The following is a 25881-nucleotide window of genomic DNA, read 5'->3' as shown; positions in this document are numbered from 1 at the left end:
ACTCCTAGCCAAAGCCATCAGTTCCACCTCAGACTGTGAAACACCTAAATCTATAGCCTGACTCCCCTACCCACCCTTACCTTCGTTCAGGACCTGGTCCTATCTTTCAGCTTCAGCCTCTTTCTGCCTCTGGTCTCTGACCTCCTTCCCCTGTATCCACATGGAGGGCAATTATTGCCCTAAAAAAGCAAATCAGATCACATCACTTCTTTAAGAATCTCTGTTGGATAGCTAAACCTATATATCTATGGTGTTTCTATAACTAAAGAGGGAAGCCCAGTTATGAGACTGTTGCAATCAGGTGAGAGATGTTGGGTGTATGAATTGTTATACAAAATGTGAAAAATGGTTATCTCTAAGATTTTTTCTATTCATTTATCCAACAAATATTTATTGCATGCCTACCATGTGACAGGCACCATTTTAGGCCCTGTGGATATGAGGAAACAGCACAGGTACAGATGCTGCCCTAAAGAATATACGGAAAATCAATAGGAAATCAGAGTTATGTGATAGTGACTTGGGGAACTCCTTGAGATAAACTGGTCAGGGGAAAGTCCTCTGAGGAGGTGATATTTTGGTTGAACCTCAATAAGGAGGAAGAGACAGCTGGACACAGATCTGGAGAAGAATATTTCAGAAAGAAGAAAAAGGAAGAGTTAAGGCCCTTGGATGGGAGTTTGACATTTTCGAGGAAAACATACTAGTGTGAGTGCCAAGCAGTGTACTGGGGAAAGTAGTGTAGAGTGGGGTGGACAGGGAGGCAGAGGCCATATCATATAAAGACTTAGAGGCCATTGTCAGGAGTTTGAATCTTATTCTAAGTTTGGAAGACATTAAACTTGAGCCCAGGAGAGACACAGAATGGCTTATATTTTACAGGTCACTTTGGCCCCTGAGTAAAGAACTGACTATAGGGGTCAGGGTAGAGGTAGGCATGAATGGAAGCAGGGGGCAAGGTAGGACAATGCGGTATTGGCTCTGGCTGAGTTGTTGGTGGCTTGGCTAGGAGGTGTCCGAGGACACGGAGAGAAGAGGTCAATTAATAGGATCTATTTTAGGGGTCAAACTGACTGCTGCTGGATTAACTGGATATGAAGGTGAGTGGTAGGAAGGAATCAAGGATGATTTAGGGTGGATGGTGATACAATTTGCTGAGACAACCAGGAAAGGAATAGATTTGGGAAGAAAAGTTGAGTTCAGCTTCGGACATGTTAAGTGTGAGATGCTAGTCACTTCAGTGGGAGATGACAAATGGTAGTTGGAGGAATAAGTCTGGAACTCCGGGAGAGGTCCTCACTGTAGATTTACATTTGTGAGTCATCAGCGTGTAAATGATATAACTGTCATGGGGCTGGCAGGGAACACCAGGGAGAGAGTGTAACTAGATCAGAGAAGAGGGTGAAGGACAGCCCTGGAATATGCCAGCATTTACCAGTAGCGAAAATGGGGGCTGAGGAACCTGGAGAGTGAGGTTAGAGGGAAACCAGGAGGGTAGAGCTTCCCTGGCTCAGCAGAGGATGGTGTGTCCAGATGAGGGATTTGGTCAACTGTGCACAACATCCCTGAGAGGTGGAGTAAGACAAGGGTATAAAAGAGATAGGAATACATAACCAACAAGGACCTAGTACTGTGTGGCACAGGGGACTATACTTAATATTTTGTAATAACCTATAAGGGAAAATAATCTGAAAAAGAATATATATACACACACACACACACACACACAAAACTGAATCACTGTGCTATACACCTGAAACTAATATGCCATTGTAAATCAACTATACATCAAATAAAAAATTAAGTTAAATTAAAAAAAAAGAGATAGGAACAGAGGATTTGGCACTTTGTAGGTCATTATGGTGACTATGACCAAAGCAGTTTTGGACCCAAGCCTGATTGGAGTAAGGGAGGGAGGGGCGAGAATGTGTAGTTGGCAAGGGTACATAGCTTTCAAGAAGCTTTGCTGAGAGGCTAGATCATGGATGTTTATGTTTTTTCTGTTTGTATATTCTTATTTTCCAACAATGAACATTTACTATTGTGTTTTATTATTATTATTATACGTTTTAGATAGCACCCCACTGTTTATGAGAGAAGGAGAAACTCCTCAGGAGAACACTGCAAATCCTCACCTTCCCTCCCCTGCGACCTTTCCAACCCCAGGCTTGCTATTCTCCACAATCACCAGTCTCCCATAGGCTGCACTCACTCTTGCTGGCTTCCACCATGTATAAAATTCTGGTGCCAGCATATGATCCAGCAATCCCACTCCTGGGCATATACACTGACAAAACTATAATTTGAAAAGATACATGCACCCCGATGTTCATTGCAGCTCTATTTACAATAGCCAAGACATGGAAAAAACCTAAATATCCATCTATAGATGAATGGATAAAGAAGATATGGTATGTATATACAATGGAATATTACTCAGCCATAAAAATGAATGAAATAATGTCATTTGCAGCAACATGGGTAGACCTAGAGATTCTCGTGCTAAGTGAAGTAAGTCAGAAAGAGAAAGACAAATACCATATGATATCATTTATGTATGTAAGCTAAAATACGATACAAATGAACATATCTATGAAACAGAAACAGACTCACAGATACAGAGAACAGACTTGTGGTTGCAGGTGGTGGGGGGAGGCAGGAAGGAATGGGAGTCTGGGGTTAGCAGATGCAAACTATTATATATAGGATGGATAAACAACAAGGTCCTACTGTATAGCACAGGGAACTAGATTCAATACCCTGTGATAAACCATAATGGAAAAGAATATGAAAAAGAATATATAACTGCATCACTTTGCTGTACAGCAGAAATGAACACAACATTGTAAATCAACTATACTTCAATGAAATTAGAAAAAAAAAAGGAAAAACAAAAAAAGTTTGGTGCCAGGCATTAGCTGTGGCTGGGGCTCCTACTCCTCTCAGCATCCATAAGCCAACCCACCCCACACATGTCCAGGATTATTTGGTTACACACTTATCACCCACCCAGTTTCACCCAAGCATCAGTCCCACAGCTGCAGACAAAGTTCTTTTCCTGCTTTCTACTTCCCGGCTCTTAGAGTGGCAGGATGGGATAACAGGGAAAAGAATAGGGCCTCAAAGACAGACGGACGTGGGTTTCTTCCCTTACCTGCCACTCATTAACTGTGTGACCTTGGGCAAGTCTCTTAAGGGCTCTGTTTCCTCATCTGTAAAACGAGGTTAGTAAATCTCACATCCATTCAGTTTTGTGGTGCCTGGCATAAAGTAAGCAGCAGTTGCGGCGGCTCACTTTGCATCAGCATTGCGCGGACGCCTGGAGCCACAATAGGTGAGAACTAAGATGCTTCAGAAATGTGACCCAGTAGCGGGGGCCCCTCACATGACCCTGAGATGCCAGACAGTGTTTCTCTCCCCGCCCAGGGCGTGTGCAAGTCCGGTGACCCGTCTTTCCAGTCACCCCACACTCCGGGTCTGTGATTATTCCTCCCCCCCCCCGCCATAGCTGGGCCTGACGCGGCGGTGGCTCATGCGCCTTTCCGCCCCAGCCTGTTGCCACGGACCACACGTCTCATCCATGCTGCCTGGCCCCTCCCCCAGCCCCGGGTGCGCCCCTCCAGCTTGCCGGCTCGGGTGTCTGAGCGGCCGCGCCCGCGGGCCGTCCGCTCTGACTGGCTGCACCGCGGCGGCGGGCGGCCCGTGGGCGCACACACCCTCCCCGCGCAGCCAATGGGCGTGCGCGCGTCACTGACCCGGCGGCCCGCGAGCCGGCAACCCCTCAGTAAGCCACATTGTTGCACGAAACTCCAGCGCAGGAGTCCCGGGCCGCCGCTAGCACCAGCGTGTCACCGAGCCGAGAAGATCCGCGGGCGAGAGCAGCGCGCGTGTGAGCCGGAGAGGTCCTGTCGCCCTAGTGGAGCCAAGCTGCTATTCTTCTCAAGTTGAGCCTTAGTGATTCTGTGGCTGAAGTTAGTACTTTGACAGTGGGGCATCCCAGCACGTCGCTGGGAGTGATTCTTGGTCCTTCAGCAGTTGTGACTATCAAAATCTGTTTTTAGAGACCCGAAACCCTCCAGCTGGGCGCGCCATCGTGTGCCTTCTTTGTGTACCTCCCGGACTCACCGCTCCCGACCGGGCCTCTAAGCCCGGGTACAAAGCGGTCAGACCGCGCCGCCCTCCTCCCCCGCACGCGCTCCAGCCTCGGTTTCCCAGCTCGGCGTCGTCGGGCCGCGGCAGGATGATCGCCTCGCATCTGCTCGCCTACTTCTTTACGGAGCTCAACCACGACCAAGTGCAGAAGGTAAGTAAGCGCGGGCGGGGGCGGCTGGCTCGCCTGACAACGTTGCTTTGTCCCCGGCCCTCTCTCCGGGGTCCCGGCCGGCTGGGACTCTCCTCTTAGACCCTGCGGGGACCCGCTTCCTCCCCATTCCGGGCCGCGGACGCGGAAAATATCAGCGCGGCGGGGAAAGTCCTGGGCCGGAGGAGCCACGTCCGCTAGGCACGGGCAGACGTGTGCGCGCGTGCGAGGCTCCGGGGCTCGCGCACCGCTTGGCTCTCCCTCTCTGCGGCCCTGCACGCGCTCGCGCTTTTTTTTTTTGGAGGGGCGGGCCACCCGGCACGTAGTCTTTGACTGCTGGGCCCACGTGGGAGGAGCCCCCCTTTCGCTGCCTGAGTTCCGGCCAGAGCACGTGGGGAGAATCGTGGCGGGGGGGGGGCTGTTGGGGGAAGGCTCCGCTGCCGCACGGGGTTGCCTGGGTTCCTCCCGCGCTAAAGGACCACATTTTGGGGACCTACGATTCCCCCTAGCGTTCCTCACGGCCTTGAGGAGGTGGGCTTGGGGAGAAGACCACGCGGGAAGAAGCTGGGAAAAGGTCAGAGAAACTCCGCCCGCCGCACCCCTTCCCCGGAACTGAGGCGCCCGGAACTGTGGCTCCGCGAGGGGCGTACGGCCCCCCCCCCCCACGCCCATTCCCAGCGCCTGCCTCGGGGCCGCCCCGCCTTGAGTACCCCATCCTCGGGCCCGCCTCCAAATGGGGGGCGGACTTGGGATGTTACTTCTGGTGTACCTAAAAGTTTCTCCGAGAGGACCAACACCCCGTTTTCCCCTCTTTGCCGTCTTCCTGGAGATTTTTGTCCTTCTGAAAACGAGCTTTTCCCTGTCGTAAGCCCCGACCTGTCTGCCCACTTATGTCTCAGCAGCACCCCGCCTAAGTCCGAGCTCTTGCTCGGGCCAGGTCTTTTACGTAAGACAAAGCCTCTGGCCCCGCCGGGGAGCCTCGCTCTCTGTGCCTCTGGGTATGGAGAGGGGGTGGGGCTAGGCTGGGCCCCAGGCGCTCTCTGGGGAGAATTGAGTTTCTGAAACGCTTGGGATTTCGGGATTGGCTCCTGGCCCTGGGCCTCAGCTAGGACTTGGGACGAGAGGGTGGGCTGGGGCGGGGGTGGAGGGTGTCCAGATCTGTGAGTCAATGACAGAGCATTGCTCAATTACATACTTGAAATTTCTGTATCTCAATGGGAACACATTTTTTGGGCAAATGTTTTGACATTATCTTTCTGTGGGGCGACCTGCTCATACTCCCATTCTGGGAATCCTGAGAGCAAAGGAGAGGAAGGTGGGTTGCCATCACAGTGTTTTCAAAGCCGTGGCAGATGAACCCAAATACCATGACATTACTTAGCCTCAGACTGGAGTAGGGAGCAGAGGGCCGCTGGTTTAGTTGAGTTTTACTCTGCTTGTAAGTGGCTGTTACTTTCTAACTCAATCCTGGGATGAGGCTCTGCTCTGCACTTTAATTCAGTTTATTTAAGAACGTGTCTGTGATCCGGCAGGACCTTGGCAACTTCGTTGGGCTTCTTTGCCCAAGAAGTGAGTTAACCCTTGTGACTGTCATCTCTTGGCAAGTTCTAGAATACAAAGCTGGAGGACCATTAATTCAGGAGAGATCTTCTCAGTTGGGTGAATATTGCCCCAGGACATTTAAATTTACTCACCCCCTGTCCAGAGGAAGGAACCTAGGACCACAAATTTACCCTCCCCCAAACCAGAGGATGGAGGCTAGGACTGGAACCTTCCTGGCCTGGAATGGGGAGGGGTCATAGCTTTAGTTCCAAACTGGAAAGAGAATTAACCAGGGTATGTAGAAATGAGTTCTAATCTCTGCTTTGTGGTTTATTAACCACAGGACTCTGAGCAAGTCACTTTGCTTCTTTGGACCGCCAATTTCTTTTTGTAAAACAGGGATGACAACAGCAACCTTCTTCACTTTAGGGAGTTGTGATGATTAAGCACAGCAATGTGAAAAGGTCTTTCTTGTAGTCTTCTCTACACTTGCAGCCTGTCAAGTGTCTCAGGGACACTTGGGTGTATTTCCTCCAAATTACCAATGGGGGCAGAATTGAGTCAGGCCTTAACTCAGCAGGTGTGGAAGCTGGGACTTAGCCTCCCAGCTTAGGTGAGCAAAGCTGCCTGTTTCCAGCACCAGTTAGGAAATAGGGAGAGAATCATAGAGAATATTTTGGAAGCATCTTTTAAAGTTGCTACTAGAAGGAAGAATCAGGAGAGAAGGTTGAAGCTTGAGTTTTACAGTCTTTTGAGAAGGCCTTGATTTGAACTCTTCTGAAATCCCTATCATTTTACATAATCTGGGTTGTAGTCTGAGGCAGGGAAAGTTTAGGTTCACCTGCCCAAAACTAGCCCCATCAGAATCACTTGTCCCCTGATAGACAAGCCCAGTGTTTTGTGCTGATTGACACTTTGAAACTCAGGAGCAAACACATATAGCATTTACTGTGTACCAGGTGGTTTTAAGCTCTTTACATATGTTTGCTCATTAACATTTATAACAACACCATGAAGCAGATACTATTATCAGCATCCCTGTTTTACCGGTAAGGAGCTGAGGCACAGAGTGACTTGTTCAAGGTCACTAGCTTTTTTGTAAAGGCTGGAAATTGAAGCCATGCATTTGGGCTCCAGAGACCCATGCTCTTGACCACACCCCCTGCCTCTGGGACCATCGGAAGACCCCATCCTGGCCCATGTCTGTGTTCACTCTTGGATGCTGGCAGCACCCTCACCCAGCATGTCCAGAAATGCAGCTAGCTCTTCTCTTGGTCAGATTAGTGGCACCAGTACCCTCTGATTATTCTGACTGGGAGCCCTGGACCCATTTCACTGACTTTCCTTTCTGATTGCTTTACCTTGGTCAGCTGGTCTCTGGGTTACTTCAGAGGCCTCCTAGGGTTTGTTTCCAGTCTCTTTCCGGAGCCAGACTGGATCATTTCAAAAGACTGTGTACTGTAACTTATATGTGGAATCTAATATGACACAAATGAACTTATTTATGAAACAGAAACAGACTCACAGACATAGAAAACAAACTAATGGTTACCAAAGGGGAAAGGGGGTGGGGGAAGAATACATTAGGAGTTTGGGATTAGCAGATACAAACTACTATATATAAAATAGATAAACAATAAGGTCCTACTATATAGCACAGGGGACTATGTTCAACATCCTGTAATAAACCATAATGGAAAAGAATATGAAAAAGAATATGTATATATATATATGTATAACTGAATCACTTTACTGTATACCAGAAACTAACACAACATTGTAAATCAAATATACTTCAAAAAAAAAAAAACACTGCATACTGATTGCTCTCTGACCCCACCCCCCACCTCAGCCTTATCTTCTCTATCTGCATTCCCGAAGACTTGAATCACCATTCCTCTAAATGTCACACCTGGTCACACTAGGTGCTTTTGTGTGGCGTTTGTATCATCCCATCATACATTGGAGTTGGTAGTTACAGGGCAGGGAGAATCCTATTTGTTCACCTTTATAGCCAGTTTGTGGCCACTGGTGAGGTGTTCAGTGAGTCCAAGAATGAAGGAGTGGACCTTCCTGGGAAAAGAAGTGGAGCAAGGGCTGCAGGAAGTGGAGTAGGGTGAGAGGCAGCTGGGGGGGGTGCTGGTACTGGGTTGAAGGGGTGGGTATCCAAGGGTGGGGGGACCCTTGGAGGGAAAGACAGTGAGCTATTCCCTCACCAAGGCCTGAGGTGTGGCGTGAGGCTGATCCTGAGGGGAAAGGGAGGCGGGGAGAGAGAGGGAGAGAGAGAAAAAGGGTGTTTACTGTCCTCCAGCAATCAAGGGTTTTTGTCCTGTCTGGAGAGTTAGAGGATTCTTTTAATTAATTGAGCTATAAATAGTATACAAGATACAGAATTTTTGTCTCTTAAGAATGAGAATCAGGATTAACCATGGAAGTGAAATGAAGTATACATGCCTTCCTTTAGCCATTAACCGATTATTTTAACACACACAGACTGGTGACATACAATCTTGGAATAAAGATAGTTCACCGGGCTCTTTACTACGTTAGTGAGGGGTAGCTTTCAACTCTGGAGTTAATGAGAGGGGAGAATATCTTGGAAGCAGAAAGATTCAACAGAACCCCCAAGAGACAAGAGTTTAATGTTTTTTGAGAACCTACTGTGGGTATAGTTACTATGTGGGAAATTGAGACTAAGACACCTTTCAGCTGTCTGGTGAGATGAGGCTCCAGAAATAGATACTTTACATCCACTAAAGGGTCATGGCAGTCATTCCCATGGGATGGGGAATTAGGGACCTCAAGGGAATCTCGATTGATATTTTTTGAGCACCTACTATGTGCCATTAATCTTCAGATAGGGGATGAAAGTATGGGAGTAAAGTACTGATTAAAACCTTAGTAAGATAAATTTTGGCTGAGTTAACTGACATCGACAGGTACAATTTGCCTCATTTGTTCAACTTAGTATCTTAGTACCAAGTCCCTTTCCTGCTCCAAGACAACTGATGGTAGCAGGAATATTTTGTAGCTTTTACTAATCATCCATTTGTTTTGTATTGTCAAATTTCTATTTCAGAGCGTGGCCAAGAAGCACTTTTTCCTTTACCCCTGAATGAATTAAAATTCTCTCTGAGGCTCCTCAGACAAAGCCAACGTTTTTTTTTTTTTTAACATCACTTTTCAAAGTTGAACTTTTCTAGCACCCTGAGGAGTTTGAGGGCAGCTAGGGACCCTTTTCCAGGGAGACTCAAAACAACACAAACCACAACAGTTTTCTCAAAATCTGGCAGCCATAGTAAGGAGATCTGATGTATTAAAAGAGCTCAGGAGCCCCAGAAAACTGGCTTCCTTTGTTCAGATACTTCCGGTTTAAAAAATGGCTCTTGATAACAGGTTCCTCATTATCATTGTTGAGTTTTGAAGTCAGCAAGTTTGGTTTGTTTTCCAACACTGTGTGTTGTCTGTCTTTGACTTTCCAAAGCAATGGGGGTGGAGATGTGGCAAATCAAATCGCGGAGTTCGCTGGCTGCGACTTAATATCTCACACCATAGATCATAGGTAGCTGTTCCTGCTTACCTCTAAAGCAGGTCTCTCAACCTCGGTGCTATTGACATTTTGGGCTGGATAATCTTGTGAGGGGCTACCCAGCCTATGATAAAGAGCAAGAGTTTTTACGCTACCCCAATTTACAGGGGCGAAGCCTGTGGGGTTTTTTGGTTGTTGTTTGTTTGTTTTTTAACTACTCCTTTAGAGCAGTGGTTTTCAACTATTAGTGATTTCATCCCCCAGGTGGACTTTGGTGGTGTCTGAAGACATTTTTGGTTGTCACAGACAGATGGATGAAGATGTGTTATTGCATCTAGTAAGCAGAGGCAAGGGATAATGCTAAACATCCTACAATGCCCAGGACAGGCCCCCTGCCAAAAAAAAAAAAAAAAAAGACTTTTCTGACCCCAAATATCTATAGGTTGAGAAACTGCATCAGAAGAACATGGTCTATCCCCCATTCCAGTATTATAGTGCATCGCTAATGGTCATACAGCTACTTAGTAGTAGCTGCAACTAGGACCATAGTTCTTGGCTCTCAGTGTGCCACGTCATGGGATAGTCATGGTGGGAAGTGGCCTTTTACAAAAGATGAATTTAAGGTGAGGTCTGCAGACCACAGTAGTTAGCAGATGTCCATGACCCCTGGCTGAAGTGTGGGTTACCTGAGTAACTGTTTTTCTGTTTTCAACCAGAAAAATGTGGGCAAGGTAAGCACTCCAGGAAGCCAGTGGGAGAGAAGTTTCTTAGCTGACCCCAGGAGAACCTCACCCTGGCTGTTGCTGGGGTTTCCCTGAAGGCCAGGCATCTTCCAGGCTTCTGAACAAGGCAGGCATGTGAGCTGGTGGAACTCCTATCTCAGGGAGCAGAGGGAAGGGGCCGTTGGTACCCACTGAGGGACAGTCCAGCAGTCACTGGGAGAGGCTGTGTGCTGAGAAGTAGAGCCAGGCTCCCTGGGGTGGAATCCTGGTTCACCACAAACCAGCTGTGTGAACTTGGGCCAGTTATTTAACCTCTCTAGGCCTCAGTTTCTTCCACTTGTAAAATGGTGAGTGGATAACACCTTAATAGGGTCTTTGTAAGGATTTAAGAGAGAGTGAATATATGTGAAGTTCTTAGAGCTGTGCCTGCTACATAGTCAACACTTTATGTGTCAAATATTAGTCCATAGAGATAGACACACTCTCAGATACCTGACTGCGCTATCCATCTGGGCAGAAGCAAAAGAGGCCCCGCTTCTTTTTTCCTAAGGACTTTTAGGGCATATGGGTTCTGGCCCATTTATGTTCTCTGTCTGATGTTGGATTAGAGCAGAGGACAGGGCCGACAGAAGGATGGAAAGTTCCTAAAGCTGAGAAATAAGGAAGCTTCCTCACTGCCCTGTCCAACTTCTAAAACCTTCTCTTTCCTGGGTATAGGAGACCCATTTTTGAGCTCTTCCTCTAACTTGCTTTCCTTCTGGCCTTCTGGGGATACAGCATCCCCATTGGGTGGAGGGGGGCGTCTCTGGGATGCCTGGGGCATTTTGGTACACCTCAGCTTGAAGCGTCCTCCTTGGGAAGTCATGAGAGACACAGCTGCACTGAATAGTCACAGCATTTGTTCAACCCCTTTTCCCTGTAGAAGTCTAGTCCGCTCCCTGTCGGTACCTCCCCTGGAGGGCAGAATCACAGAGGCTCCAATGGCAGTTGCTGAGGCCACTTATGCTGAAGTTGGCCAATGAGAAGCTTGCTCACACTTCCTCACATCTGCCCCAGACTCTGACTTCCCACTGGGGGAACCACTTGAGGTGCCCAGTGCTGTTGAGTCATAAGACCGGGTCATGGTAGGTTTCAGTCCAACTGACCCCTGGAGTTTCAATGAAGGGAATAGTCATTCTCACATTTTCTGGCACATTGAATGGAGAGTCCCTGGCCATCTTGGTTCTCAGCAGAGAGCTCTTTGCCCCTCATATATAGACTCTGGGCTGTCTAGTGTGGCCCCTTCTGACACTGAGGTGCTTGGGGTTCTTGACAAAGCCAGAGAGGACCCTCTCTGTGGAACCCACACTCTACTCCCCCCATCCCTGTACAGCCTTTGTCTTGTCCAAACTTGGTTGGGAGTCTTGGCCTTGTTTCCATGGGAGCAGGAGCTAGACAGTCTCCTTTTCCTTGAAGTGCCATGCTTTTTGCACTTTTGTCTGTGGATCTCTAAGCAATTCCTTAATAGTCCTTCCCTGGAGAGTGCGTCAGGCCTGAGAACCTGGCTCTGGGAACCCTTGGTGCCCACCCACCTCACCCAGACTTCCTGCCTCTTCTCACCTTCAGCTCAGCAGCCCTGCCCTGGAGGCCTGGAGATGGTCTATGTTCTTGGAAAGTCTTGTTCTCAACCTCTTCCTTCTGGCATCTCCATATTGTCTGAAAAAGGAATGAAACTAGATAAGCCATTGGACAGCTTTAATTTGGGCTAAGTAAGGGAATTTGAAGCTGTCACTTTTCCTTTTTCCCATTTGAGGGACAAAAGTTCCTCCTGCTTCCTTTTTCCCATTTGAGGGACAAAAGTTCCTCCTGCTTCCTCCCATATTTTCCTGTCTCAACCCCTTCTAATGAAGCCTTCCAGCCATGTCCCACCAGTTCTCTTTTCCCCTCAATTCCCAAAGGTCTTAAAATAACAAACATGTACACCACTTACGAAGTGCTGGGCTCTGTCTATGAACTCTACTACAACTCAGGTCATCCTCAGGCAGCCCTCCAGGGTAGACATTATTATTACCTATTATTCAGATGAAGACACCAAGGTACAGAAAGGGACAGTACCTTGCTCAAGGGCAAGCCAGAATTCAAACCCAAGCAGTATGATTCCAGAGCCCAGCCCTTAGTGGGGCTGCCTGGGACAACTGGAGATAGCCAGTTGTCTTTCAGTTTCATGGGGTTATCAGTCCGGGGTCAGTTGGGAAGGGACCTTTGAGATCATCTCGTCCAAACCCTTTATTTTACAGTTGAGGAAACCAGGTGCCATGTACTAAGGGACCAGCCAAGAACCCAGTTTCTCCACCATTTCCTGAAAGGAAACCCAGTTTCCTTTCAGCACCATTGGCATAGAATGAGCTCTTCTCATCATTCAGGTATGGGCTCCCCAAGAACCATGAACAGGATTTGCTTTGTGGCCTGTACCTAAGGTGACCCTATAATTTATTGTCCAAACTGGGCTACTTTTGAGAGCAAAAGGGGACACTGTTAGCAGTTATGCTGCTACCACACTGTAAACAGATTGTCCTGGGCAAACTGGGATATATGGTTGCCCTGTTTATGGTGGGTGTGTCTGGGGTGGGTAGAGCAGACTGGGAAGGTCTGGGGCTGGACATGGTACAAAGAGACAGACCCAAAGTGATTTGGTCCAGCAGGTGGACAGTTGGCAGCAGACAAGAGTGGGGAGTTCAGATGCCCCTGTGGGCATATAGGCTCAGGGGCAGACTCTGGTCCCTGACATGGGACTGGCCAGGGGAGGCAGAGTTCGACCCCTAAGGGATCTGGGGTACTGGCCAGGGCAGCCAGGTAGATTGGGAGGAAACTCTGCTGCTGCCAGGATCACATGCAGTGTGGGCCCAGGCCTGAAGAACAAGGCCAGGCTCTGAGCACCTGGACAGTCTGCAGTAGCCAGCTCTTCCCCTTCACCCAAGTTACTCTCTCACTCTTCTCCTCGGCGTTCCCGTCACCCCTTGATGTCACCATAGCAAATAGGTCTTGAGCATCTACTGTATCTCAGTACTGAGATAGCTCTGGCATCACAAATATGAAGTTGGGACCATGTAGTCAGTGCCTTTTAGTCCTCTGGGACCAGTGAGAGCAAGAGACACAAGTGTCATACGTGTGTTAGTATAACCAGCTGGGAATTTGGGGAAGGTATTTGGGGAGAGGCCGTTTGTACTGGGCCCTGAAGGACAAGTGGGAGTTTGTTAGACCAGAGTAGGAGAACATTCTAGGCATGGGGTTAACACATATGTTTAACCTTTTCAAGACAAAGACTCCTCAGAATTGTACTGATGTGAGTGATTTAAGTGATTGTAAATCTGTCTTTTATTATAGTGAAAGAAACTGCTTACTCTCTGTCCTTACTCCTTCAGTTTATAATAACTTGTTGACATATTTGCCTCCCACCAAATAGACTGAACACTTGCAGGCAGAAGGGTCTTCTTTATCCTGGTATCCTCAGCACCTGGCGCTGGCACACTCAATTTAGTGCTCAATCATTATGTGCGGGCGAATGGGGACATATTATTCCTTTGCACTGCTGCCCCATAGTCTGAGGATAGGAGGGTCCCGGGACAGGCGTCCCAAATGCCTGTCTCCTGGACCCCAGACAGGTGCTACTGCCTGAGGTCTGTCTGGCTGTAACTCGATGCAGCCCAAGAACTGGAAGAACAGGAAACCCTGTGACTCACGGTGCAACAGGATCCTGGAGGAGTGCTGTGTAAGCCTCCTCAGTGAGCTCCACACTCACCCTGCGCTGCTCCAGGCATGTGAGTACGCAGTGCGTCATCTGGAATCTCCCTGAGGTGGCGCGCCACCCTAGTGGGGGTCCGCCTTGTCCCATCTGAAAAAAGTGTCGAGGCAGATCTGTCACTTTGTTAGCTGCGTTTCAGAGGACAGGAGCCTTAAAGAATCCAGGATCTGCTGTGTCTTTCCCTCCCCAATTCATCCTTTTTTTTTTTTTTTTTTTTAAATCTTATCGGAAACATCTGGCCTTGGCTTGGCCACATTACAGGATAAACTTGCTGCTCTTTGCACAATCTTGGTCCTCCCAGGAGGAGTCTGTGAAGACATTATCATTAATGAGGCCACTGACAGCAGTTACCTAGCTTTCCTGTGTGGGCACACCTATGCCCGAGGTTAGGGCACTCATCTGGCCACTGGATGTTATGGGTCCTGTCAGGGACTTTGGCCTATGGTTTGGGGAAGCTTCTTCAAACCTTGGTTTCCTTGTCAAAGATTTGCAGTAAAACACTGGCAAAGGAATAATGGAAGATATGAAATTCTTTTGAAACTAAGTTGCAAGCATGTGTCAGCACATAGAGTCATTGGAAGGCTGTGTATGGCTGCATTTAGGTTATGGCTTTCCCCTCTGATTTGACCTCTTTGGCCCTACCATGTGAGTAGGTAGACTAGGGCCTAGTCAGTGTCTTGTTCTTTTTCCTTCCTATGTTTTTAAATTGAAGTATAATTTACCTAGAGAACTGAACACACCACGTAACCACCACCCAGATCCAGTAACAAATTATTACCAACAATAGCAGGTATACCCCCCACTAAATATAATCACTATCCTGACTTCTACCGGCATAGATCTGTTTCTGTACTTACTATAAATGGACTCATATGATCTGTTCCCTTTTGTATCTGGCTTTTTTTACCCAACTTTATATTGTGAGATTCATCTATATATGTAGTTGCATGTGATGGTAAGTAGTGCCTTCTCATTGCTGTATATAGTACCCTGCCCCTGCCTCTCTAACCCTGTTTTGACTATAGTTGAATTAAAGCAGATGACACTAGTCAAAGCCCTTCACTTCAAGAGGGTGTGGTCCTTCCTAAATTTCTTTCTAGGAGGCTAGGTTGGATCCTTGGAGTCTGGTCTAATATATAGATATATTATATATATATATATAATATAGATATATATATACACACACACATATATATAATATACATATATATTATATATATACAGTGTATATATATAATATATATATATATACACCTGATTGTATCTTTAGGACGAAAACACGAGTGCTAGGAATGCTAAAATTCAGTCAGTTGGTCTGCTTGAGGTCTAGAAGAAGCTAAAATGTAGAAATTAGCTAGTGTTCATTCAGCATCTCCTGGAGAGAAGGTTCTAGGTACTAAATCAGAAATACCCAAAGACTGGAGAAAGAAGTCCAGCAGTGCAATAGTGCCTCAGGGTGTCCCTGTGTCCTTGGCCCTGACTATGCTTATGGAGTTGCTATCTTATCCAGTTTGGTCACTTGAATTCACCCTTCTAGCAGGAGGGTGGGTTCTGTAGGGATGACTGATGAGCATTTGCTCGATCATGTATTATTTATTTTCTGCCTACTTATTAAAAGGATTAGGTGATATGGTTCAGCTTTCATTGAAAGGACTTCTAGAATAAGAGTCATGGAACAGGCAGGAATGATTATCAAAAAACTTAGTTCATTAAAGTCAAGTACAGAGCCCTGAGCTTCCTGATAGTCAAGGCAAAAAGACAGCTCTCCTTTTTTAAATAAATTTATTTATTTATTTTTGGCTGCTTTGGGTCTTCATTGCCGTGCGCAGGCTTTTCTTTAGTTGCGGCGAGTGGGGGCCACTCTTCTTTGCGGTGCGTGGGCTTCAGTAGTTGTGGCACGTGGGCCCAGCAGTTGTGGCTCACTGGCTCTAGAGCGCAGGCTCAGCAGTTCTGGTGCACGGGCTTAGTTGCTCCGCGGCATGTGGGATCTTCCCAGACCAGGGCTCGAACCCGCAACCCCTGCCTTGGCAGGTGGATTCCCAACCACTGCGCCACCAAGGGAAGCCCAGGACAGCTCTCCTTGAGTCAGTTGTTTTAATTTCATTGGCCTGTAGCAGGAAGCACAGTGACTCTGGGCAGCCAGACTTTCTCCTGACACTAAACCCTAAAGAGAATTGACTGATCAGTGAACAGCACAGCAACTTTACACAGTGGGATGATCTTTATGATTCTTCCTTCCCATGATTAAAGGTGATAGGATTAAATCATACTAATATGAAGGCATTGCAATACGGAGCTAATGCAATGTAGTGAGATGAGTGGCTTTCTGGTTCTAAAGTTCATAACCTCCTTCTAGGATCCTGGGCTTGCCCACACCTTCTGAGCCTTTTCACATGATCTCCCTACTGTCTCCACGTCAACATACATCCAACGACATGTATGTTGGATATGTATGTTCTTAGCCCAGAAGAAATCTCCCCTGAATGCCAGTCTCACAGGCCACTTACTCATACATGTGACACTTCTCATGGGCTGCTTTGCATTATTCTTGCCTTTCTTATCTCCTAAGACCCATCCCTCTATTCATTTCGGAGACATTGATTGAGTCTATAATGAGTTGAGTTCTGTGCTATCTTGTAAAGTCCTAGAGAACAGGAATCCTGATTTCTTAAAAAACTTTAAAAAACATTTGTGTGTGTGTGTGTGTGTGTGTGTGTGCGTGTGTATAAAGTTGACCCTTGAACAATATGGGTTTGAACTGTATGGGTCCACTTATATCTGGATTTTTTTCAATAAATATATTCTATAGTACTACATTACTGCATGATTTGCGGTTGGTTGGATGCGGAACTATGTATAAGGAGTGCCGACTGTGGATTTTCCACTGTGTGAAGGTTGGAACTGCAACCCCTGTGTAGTTCAAGGGTCAACTGTATGTATATTTAAAGTGTGCAATTCAGTGGCATTAAGTACATTCACATTGTTCTACAACTATCACCACTATCCATCTCCACAATTGATTTCTTTTTAAATTATGTTCCTGTATACTATAGTGCTTTGCGTGTATTTGGTTTTCAACATAGGCTATAAAATGAGAGAATCTGGGGTCAGCGATTCAGGGGTTGTATGATAGGAATCTTACAGATTTAGATGTTGAAATTTAAGGTTTCTTCTACACTTTCCTTTGAGACCTCTTAAGGTATTCAAGGTAGGATTTATAGCACTTTATATAACAAAGTCTCAACGTTGGAATATTGTTCTTTTCTGGATGTAAGTAGTTTGATCAGGACCATTTTCCCACTGGACCAGATAGGGTGTCCTCACAATCCAGGGAAGGTCACTAGCCATTCAACTGAAATTGGCCTGCAAGATGATATAGGCCCTTGGGGATGCTTGGGGGTAGGATTATCGTTTATTGTTTCTGACAATAGAGTAAGGGATCTGGGTGATCCAGATTCTAGTGTCAACTCTGTGACCTTAGTCAAGGCTGTTACCTTGACCTCAGTTTCTCTGAGGTTCCTTTCTGGCTCTCACCTCCAGGCTTTCCTTTCTGGGCTTCCTCATACCAGGCTGGGGCTGTGTCTGCCACACCTGAGCCACTGCACACTTTGAAGTGGAGCCTCTACAAGGGTGATCTTCTGCTTCCTCCATTCCTTGCCTCATTGCTATGACACAGTTTCCCCTCTTTAGTGCTAGTCTGGAGGAAACTGTGGGCACTTAAGGAGATGGGCTTTCCGTTTGGGGTGTTATCTTATTTCATAAATAGTATGGGGTTAATTTTGTTGTTGAACATAAGTTCATGTGCCCGACAAACGGTGTGGCCAAATACACCGAAATGTTGGAGTTTGGAGCAGAGAAAGGTTTGTTGCAAGGGCCATGCAGGGAGAACGGGTGGCTTGTGCTTAAAAGACTTGAACTCCCTTGATTGTTTTCAGGGAAGAGTTTTTATAGGCAAATTTTGGGGTGAGGGCTGCAAGGTGTGTGACTTTCTTCTGATTGGTTGGTGGTGAGGTAACTGGGCGGTGCTCCAGGAATCTTGTGCTGAGCCTGAAGTTCCCATCCTCCATCTGGATGGGGGCCTTAGTTCTTGCAGAAGAACTCAGAGGTAATTGTTATGTGTATCCCTTGAGGAGGAACCAGGACTCTGCTTTATCGCTGCACTATTGTTTCTTGACTGCTCCTCCTTTGTTTCTGCATTCCCTCCCTTCCCTAGTTAGTAACTGTTTGAATCTGCCCTTTAGAACTCTGCGAAAGTCTAGGAGGCTGAAGCCTTTTTCCTACAAACATGAACCAGGACTCGGAAAGGCTTTTGTACCTGGGAAGGCCCCAAAGGGTCCTGCTTGTTTTCAGTTTCTCTTTAGAACTTCTCTTGCCTGTACGTACCACAGTTCTGTAGAGGAGGCAGGCATGGACTGGTATGTTATGGGAAGAAAGAAATTGACCAGAATTGCCCAATGAGGAAGTTCTAATCTGAAGATTGCTAAATAGATGTATCTAAAACTACTATCTGTCTTTAGTCCCTTGTCTCTGGGTAGGCAAGTGGCCTTCCCATACCTCAGCCAGGCTTTGCTTCTGGCCTGCCTCTGTTTCCCCAGCCTGGAATGCCCCCTCCTTTCCTTTTTTATTCCTGATAGAGATTTAAAGAGGAGCAGCCCAGTGTGATAGGCCACACACCCACCGCAGAAAGAGAAGGAGCAATTTGGGGAACCAGCCCCTGTTTTGCTAACCCCCAATATGATGAAATAGGGTTAAGAAATGTCCTTGATCCTCTGAGGGTGCCACTTGGCAGAGATGAGTCTGGGAGAAGAAGAGGAAAACGGGTGGAATAAAAGGTTAGACAGATGGAGAGCTTTACATACGTCACCTCATTTATGCCAGTGACTCTGTTGTGAGCCCTAGTCCTCCCATTTTAGAGGGAGGAAACTGGGACTCAGACACCTGTACAAATGCTAGAGCCAGGATTTGAACACTGATTTTTCTGATGCCACAGCCTGTACTTCACCACAACCAGCTACTAAATAAGGGTTGGCTTGAATGTTTCTACTTTGATAGTTTCCAACAACTGAAATTTCTTTCCAACAAGTACAGGGTTTGTCTCTCCAACTGCCAGCACCCAGAATCCACACAGGGTTATTTCACACTTTAGCCTAATGTCTTAAGTAATGACTTTCAAAGATCCCAGGCAGAAAGTGGTAAAAATGACCTTGAGCAGTGTTGACCAGAACATAGCCCATCATTATTACATTATTGACATGGTGGATACCAGCCAAAGGAGAGGGGGAGATGTTTGAGCACCCAGACAGACCTAAAGGTGTCAGTTTGATTAGTCTGGAATAGATCTTTGGAATTCTTAATGTGTCATTCTAACGTGCAGCCAAGTTTGGGAACTATTACCCCAAGTGGCAGAATAGAGAATAGATGGAAATTATCAGAAAGTAGATTTATCTCAGATTGAGGAAAAGCTTTCTAATAACTAGAGCTGACCAACCGTAGAAGCTAACCAACTTTGAGAAGTGGTGAGCCTGTCATGCTTGGAAGCATTCAAACCTAGGCCTGATGACTATTGGGGTAAGAGGGACAAACTAGATAAACTCAAATGCTATGTTCAGTGGGATTTTGAACTCACATTACCCCAAGATCCCTTCTAAGAGTTAGTATTTTTTAGCCATAGTCTTACTATGCTGTTTACATTTGGTAACATTAATGACATTCTCCCATGACTTTGCGCCTTCCTTGTGCTCCCTCCCTCTGGCTGCACTGTGAGTGAAAGTTGGCAGGATTATGCCAAATGCATTTCCTTCCTTCCCAATCCAGGAAAAAGGTCTTTGTATGGAGACTGCTTCTTGTTTCTGACTTCTGCTTCCATTGGCTACCCTTCACTCAACACAGCAGTGCTGACCAAGGCTAGGTGGGCCTCAGTGGTGTGTTTAAGAAGCTGTAACATCAGGTGATTAATCATCCCTTCCTGAGTGGCCCTAAGAAACTCAGGGTGGATACATCATCATGCCCATCATCATGGCCCAAAGAGAAGAAGTTTGGGCCAAGGTGCTATAGTTGCATTTTTCATAGCTGTCCCATATCCTTTCTCTTAGTCTCATCTGATGGAGAGGAAATCAAAGCACTGAGGTCATCCAAGAAACAACAGGGCAGAGAGTGCCCTCCTGCACTAAGAGGGTCCACAGGAAAGGCGACAGTGGTGGTCCTAAGGGCCTGGCTTTAGAGCCGGACACCTCAGTTTGAATCCTAGTTCTGCCCCTCACCAAGTGACCTGTAAAACAGGGATGTAGAAGTATTACAAAAGAACAATGGAAGTCAAGTCAGTAAACCCATAGGATGGTTTCTGGCAGGTAAGAAATGCTTGGTAAATGTTTAGCTACTGTAACAATCATCATCATCATCGTTTTCATCTGTCACTGAACACTGAAAGATGATTATAATCTCTTGGGTAAAGGGCAACATGATTTGAGTAAAGTCTGACTGTTTAACGTGTTAGGTTCTTTGAGAGTTAAGACTGGATTTCCAACAAGCCTTGTAGCAGTTTAAACATCAAAGTTAAATAAAGCATGGCCGCTGTAGAATTATGGCCATTCCACATTTGCTCTTTTGTGCATGTGACCTCACACTCCAAGAAGTGACAGTGTAGCCTCTTAACAAGGCAGTACAGGCTTTGCTTTCCCACACAGGAACTCTCTTGCTTCCTTTGCAACATCCAGAGCCATCCATGGAGGTGGGGGTGGGTGGCAGTGAGGCCCCTGGACCTCTCTTCTCTTTGGGAAAGTAGTAATGTGGGAGCTCCAACTTAGTCATGTGTCAAACTCATGATAATGTCCAGAGATATGTCTGCTGCCTTCTGATCTGCCAGGGCAGCCCCATGGGCCATGCCCTCCACTGTTTGCCCTTCATATCTGTGTGGTGGGATGACTGGAGTAGAAGATGGCCTTTTAGTGGACATGGCCAGCCTGAATGTGCTGTAGTGCCATTTGGCCTGTATAGACCCTGCTGTTCAGCAGAGAGGGGCATTCATCAAGCAGAGCAGGCAACAGCACAGATGAGCTGGGCTGCCCTGTCCAGTCCTGGCTTAGCTTTTTGCACCTGTGTGATTTTGGGCATGTTGCCTTTGCCTTTTGGTAGAATGGAGGAGATAACACTACCTACCTCACAGGGCTGTTATAAGGATTAAATGAGTTAATGGGTATAAAACCTTGAAAACAGGTTTTGCTGAAGGGTTTGCTGTTATTACTATTGCCTCTGAGGGCATCTCAGGCTGTACCTGGACGTGGCTTGGCACTGGCCTCTGGTCTGGTGGCTGGGACTTTGTATGCTAGCACTGAGATGCGTAAGCCATAATGTAGTGTTCCTGGGCCAGCCCAGGCGTCATTGGGTCTGGAACAGGAGGCCTCTGGGGTGATTTAAGTTGCCTTGGGCTCAGAGTCTCCAGCGATTTGTCTCCCACTGCACCAATAGGGAGGGAACTTGTCTGAGGCTGTATGCTTTTTCCTCCTGGGAGCCTCAAATGTCACTGTGGGGGAGGCCAGCCTCCTCAGGAGCACCCTGGCTCCCCAGGAGTGTAGGAAGCCCAGATCAGTGACCCAGCTTGGGGTGGGGGCTGGTGGCCCACAGCCCTAGGAGGCTGAGGCAGACAGTGGGCTCAAGGCAATCGAGGTGCCAGGGGCCTGACATCAGAAAACAGAATGGATGGTTGGAGTCGTCCTGGTTTAGACCAATGGAGTTAGATGTCTGCTGTGGATCTTTAATAAAAGCTGGCAGCAAGGGAATTTGGGGAAATCCTCATTTCTGCAAATTTAAAACCCTGCATGACGAGCAGTGGTAGTGGTCATCGGCCAAGCTTTGCCCTTGGGAATCCTGGAGTTTTGAAGCTGGGAAGACCAGGGTCCCTTCTGGTCCCCCAGTCTGCTGATGAGGCTGGGAGTACCAGGACCACCACCCTCATACCTTGAGGGCACAGCTATGGCCTGGTCCAAGGGTCCTGATTCTACGCCTACCCTTTGTGGCCAGCAGCCTTACCTGTCCTGGACACTGCTGCTGAGAACAGGGATATTGTGGAAACTTGTGTGCCTTCTTGGATGGATTTCCATCAGACCTCTTCCTGATAGGAGAAAATTGGGAATATCCATAGCCAGGGCAGATGAGAGCTTTCAAGAAGCAGACTGTCTGAGGGGGACTCCTGTTGTTTTTCCTTCTCCTGGTGTTAAATCTGGGAAAAGTTCTTGTAAATTTATGTTGGAATCAAGATAAATGAAATGACTAGGGAGAGCTGCCTCTGCCTCTGAGGATGGGGGAGGTTGCTTTACCACGTGTATCGAGCCTCTGTTAATGTGTCAGGCAGTGTGCTAGGCTCCAGGGATGCAAGCGTGAACAAATAGTCATGGTTCTTCTTGCCCTTGGTGCTTATGATTTGGACAGTAATAAATTTGTATTTCCAAATTGGGGATGGTGTTGTGAAGGGAAAAGTCTGAGTTTGCGGAAAAAACAGTGAAGCCTGATTGTTTTATTAGGCAGAGTAGAGAAGGCGCTTGACTGTTTTATTAGGGAGAGTAGAGAAGGCCTCCGTGCAGAGAGGCCCGAAGGATTGATAAGGGATCCGCAGATGAAGAGCAGGGTGAGGAGCTGTGGGGCCTGCATGAACAGTCTTCTAGGCAGGGAAGGGCAAGTTGGGTGAGTTGGGGGACTGAACCAAGGCTGATCTGCACAAGGAGTGCAGAGGCACACAGTAAGATGGGGAGTGGGAGAGGCCTGGCTATATAGGTAGGGCCTTGGGAGGATTTAGGGTTTGGTGCCAACGGGAAGTCACTGAAAGGTTTTAAGCAGGGGAATAGTAGTCTGTCTGGGGATGGAAAATGGATAGAAGAGGTAAAAGTATTGTAGAATCGGGCATTTTATTAGTCCAGGCAAGAGGCTATGGCTGCTTGGCCTGTGGTGAGGGGTAATAAGGTTGGCATGACTGGCCTTATGAGTGTGGGGGAGGACCAGAGATGTGGGCCAGTAATGAACCCCAGCTCCAGGGATGTTGTCATAGGCATTTAAACTCAACCTTTCTGAAAAGAACTCTTCTTTTCCCTAACTGGCCTTTCCCCTGGTCTTTAACATTCTCCAGAAATAAAATTTAATTTAAATTTTTAGTTGAGTTTTTTTTTTTTTTTTTTTTAAATACAAAGTCCTGTCATAGAGTCTGGTTAAATGGTCTTTAATAATAACCTTCCGTAGATAACAGATTTTATCCTTTTGAGGAGCTGAGTGGCGTTCCATGATGTAGATGCATACCATAATTCATTTAACATATAGGTTGCTACTCTCATTTTCCTCTCTTTCAGGTTGACCAGTATCTCTACCACATGCGTCTTTCTGATGAGACCCTTCTGGAGATTGCTAAGCGGTTCCGCAAGGAGATGGAGAAAGGGCTTGGAGCTACCACCCACCCCACTGCTTCAGTAAAAATGCTGCCTACCTTTGTGAGGTCTACTCCAGATGGGACAGGTATTATACCCCCGGGGGAAGGCTCTGGGTGCTCCATTGCCTGGGAGAGATTTGGGTAACTTTACTTAGGGACCCAAAGAACTATATACAACAGTGAAGGTTCTTTGGTTTCAAGCCTCAGAAGCCAACCCTTGTTAACTTAAGCATGGAGGGATTTGAATGGAAGTCCTGGCAGTCAAGGGAGAAGTAAATCTTTGTCAGCCCTGTCGGGGTACTGCTGTCAGCCATTTGTTTCCCATCCATGTGCTGAGAAAGGCTGTTTGGCTCTGTTTGGGATTTTACAGCTTCACTGAGATTGCACACAATGAAAGTGATGAACAACAAACGTGCCTAATATGGTCACGGCCCTAGGCCATGTCAGTCACTCTCGGGCCCATCTAACTGGCACATTCCACAGACTTGTTGGAGAAACAGTGTGGTATAGATTGTTCTAGACCGTGTTTTGAACTCCATGAATAAAGACTACTAGAAGTCCAAATAAACTTGGAAGAATGTGAAAGAGACATGGTACATATTAAGGTATTAAAGGCTCTGAAACTGTGCAATTAGAACCTGTCAAGCTTTGTGTTATCCCCTTATTTGGATACAGAGTCTATTTCATGACGCACCACCCGGCAAGTGATTTAATTAAACTGGAGAAAAGGGACGTGGTGGAGACTGAAGTTGGAAGGTGGGTTGGGGCTAGATTCAGAAGGCCTTGCATGCACGCCTGAGACACTGAGTCTTTCTTCAGTAATAGGCATTGGGGAGTAACTGAAAGTTTTTGAGGGGTGTGAGCAGAACTGTCTTGGTAATGCACATCATCAGCAGTTTATGCAGAGTGGGGGAGGGGGGTGGTGCTGGGTGGATGGTAGAGCATAGGGCATGGCCCTGGTGGAATGTAGTGGGCAGAGACCAGAGAGGATTCAAAGGTGATGCCAGGGTGTTGAGCCCAGCTGCCCAGGGGTGGCAACATCCTCAGAGAAGGGAACGGAATTAAGTTGTGCCAGCACTTTCACACAGTTTGTTTCATTTAATCCTCATGACAACCCTCCATTTTAGAGATGAGGTACCTCTGGGGCCACGAGGGGTGAAGGGTGTGGGATGGCTACCTATATATAGAGGGTGAGAGAAAGAGCCCAGGGGGCAGCTGCCAGGGTGATGGAGGAACCAGGAAGCACAGAGTCTGAGAACCGGAGGGAGGACAGAAGGCCAAAATGCTGGCTGGTTGCTGGTGAAGCATCTGCATCTGCAGAGAAACCCTGGAGAGGTGGGGGCGGGGAAAGGCACAGGACAGGGCTTGTTTGTTTGCACCACATGCCTTCAGTGTTTCCATCACGTCTGTGTCCCTGAGGCTTACTTGCTTGAGAGCCTTTGGGGACCTGGTTCGTCTAACAAGATTTTGTACCTTTCTACAATTTCTAAAATAAGTATGTGTTTGCTAAAGCCTTGGAACCCAACGTTGAGGGTGTGACCTTGTTCAGGATTGTTCTGAGTGTGTGTGTCTCAGCCCTTCAAAGAGCTTCTTGAGGTGAGAGGCCTCCTCCAATTCTCGGATATCCCTCATGTGCCCTCTAGAATGGCACATTTACTATACCTACCACTCCCTCTGACTGGCAGCCACACCTACTTTTACTGTTTTTATTTGACATTCTGATAAATTTACTAGCTCCTTAAGACCAGGGACCTTGTCTTTATTTCAGGCACTAGCACTAAGCAAGTATCCTAAATATTTTTGAAATGTATATTATGGGCTAACTGCTTTTCTGAACACCTACATGTAGTAACTTATTTACTTTCACAAAACCCTATAGGGTAGGTACAAATTTTAAGTACTTTTTTTTTTTTTTTTTTAAAGATGAGGAGTTGGGAGCCTGGATGGTCAGATAACTTGCCTAAGGTCATATAGCTAATGAGAAGCTGAGTCAGGATTCAAACTCATATATGCCAAAGGCCAGGCATCAAGACTGCACTTGATACATCATGTGTGTATGTGCACGTGTGAGCCTCTGTACACTCAGCACCAGAGCACGCATATGCTCAGTGGAAATTTTTTGAAATGGGGTTGGGGGTGGATGTCTGGCCTGGATTACAGGCAGGTGAATAAGTTTGTTGGGGAGAACTAGGTATGGGGCCAACTTTTTCTATTCCCATTGCTTTCCTGAGATTGGATCATGGAGACCTCCCACTGCCTCTTAGAGTTTGCATCCGTTGCTGTATTGTGTGATCATTGAGTCTTTTTCCCTGACCTCAGGCCAGAGTCCTTGGAGCCTGTCTTTGTCCCACCTCTACCCACAGTGGAGCAGCAGGCATGATTTTGGCTTCTATGCATTTGAGTTGCCTGGACTGAGGACAGGAGCCAGAGGCTGACTCCCGTAGGCTTCTTGGGGTGGGAGGGTCTGGTGTAAGACTTGTTTGCCTGACCTTCTTTCCACACAGAAGCAGGGAGATTTTACATGACTTTTGTGATACCCAGAGTACCTCTTTATAACCTCAGATTCTACAGTGTAAATGGAGACAGTGTGTGAAAGGA

General features: G+C 47.0%; 1 protein-coding gene across 5 annotated transcripts in view; it reads left to right on the top strand.

Moving 5' to 3' along the window:
- Window positions 1-3757: 3757 nt before the first annotated feature.
- The window catches only part of HK2 (hexokinase 2), a 61100-nt gene continuing 38976 nt past the window's right edge, over window positions 3758-25881 (top strand). For 2 of the 5 annotated variants that reach the window (XM_059942492.1, XM_059942490.1), the window contains exons 1-2: window positions 3762-4303; window positions 23207-23369. In XM_059942492.1, coding sequence (XP_059798475.1) covers window positions 4241-4303; window positions 23207-23369 — 226 coding nt within the window. In that variant the 5' untranslated portion in view covers window positions 3762-4240. Of the gene's footprint in view, window positions 4304-4736; window positions 4875-23206; window positions 23370-25881 lie in introns of those variants that run through there. The other 3 variants (XM_059942491.1, XM_059942493.1, XM_059942494.1) reach the window with 3 other exon arrangements.

The sequence above is a fragment of the Balaenoptera ricei genome, chromosome 13 (genome assembly GCF_028023285.1).
Source record: "Balaenoptera ricei isolate mBalRic1 chromosome 13, mBalRic1.hap2, whole genome shotgun sequence".
Taxonomy (NCBI): Eukaryota; Metazoa; Chordata; class Mammalia; order Artiodactyla; family Balaenopteridae; genus Balaenoptera; species Balaenoptera ricei.
Note: the sequence above shows the minus strand (reverse complement) of the source record. Positions and strands in the feature narration are given on the sequence as shown.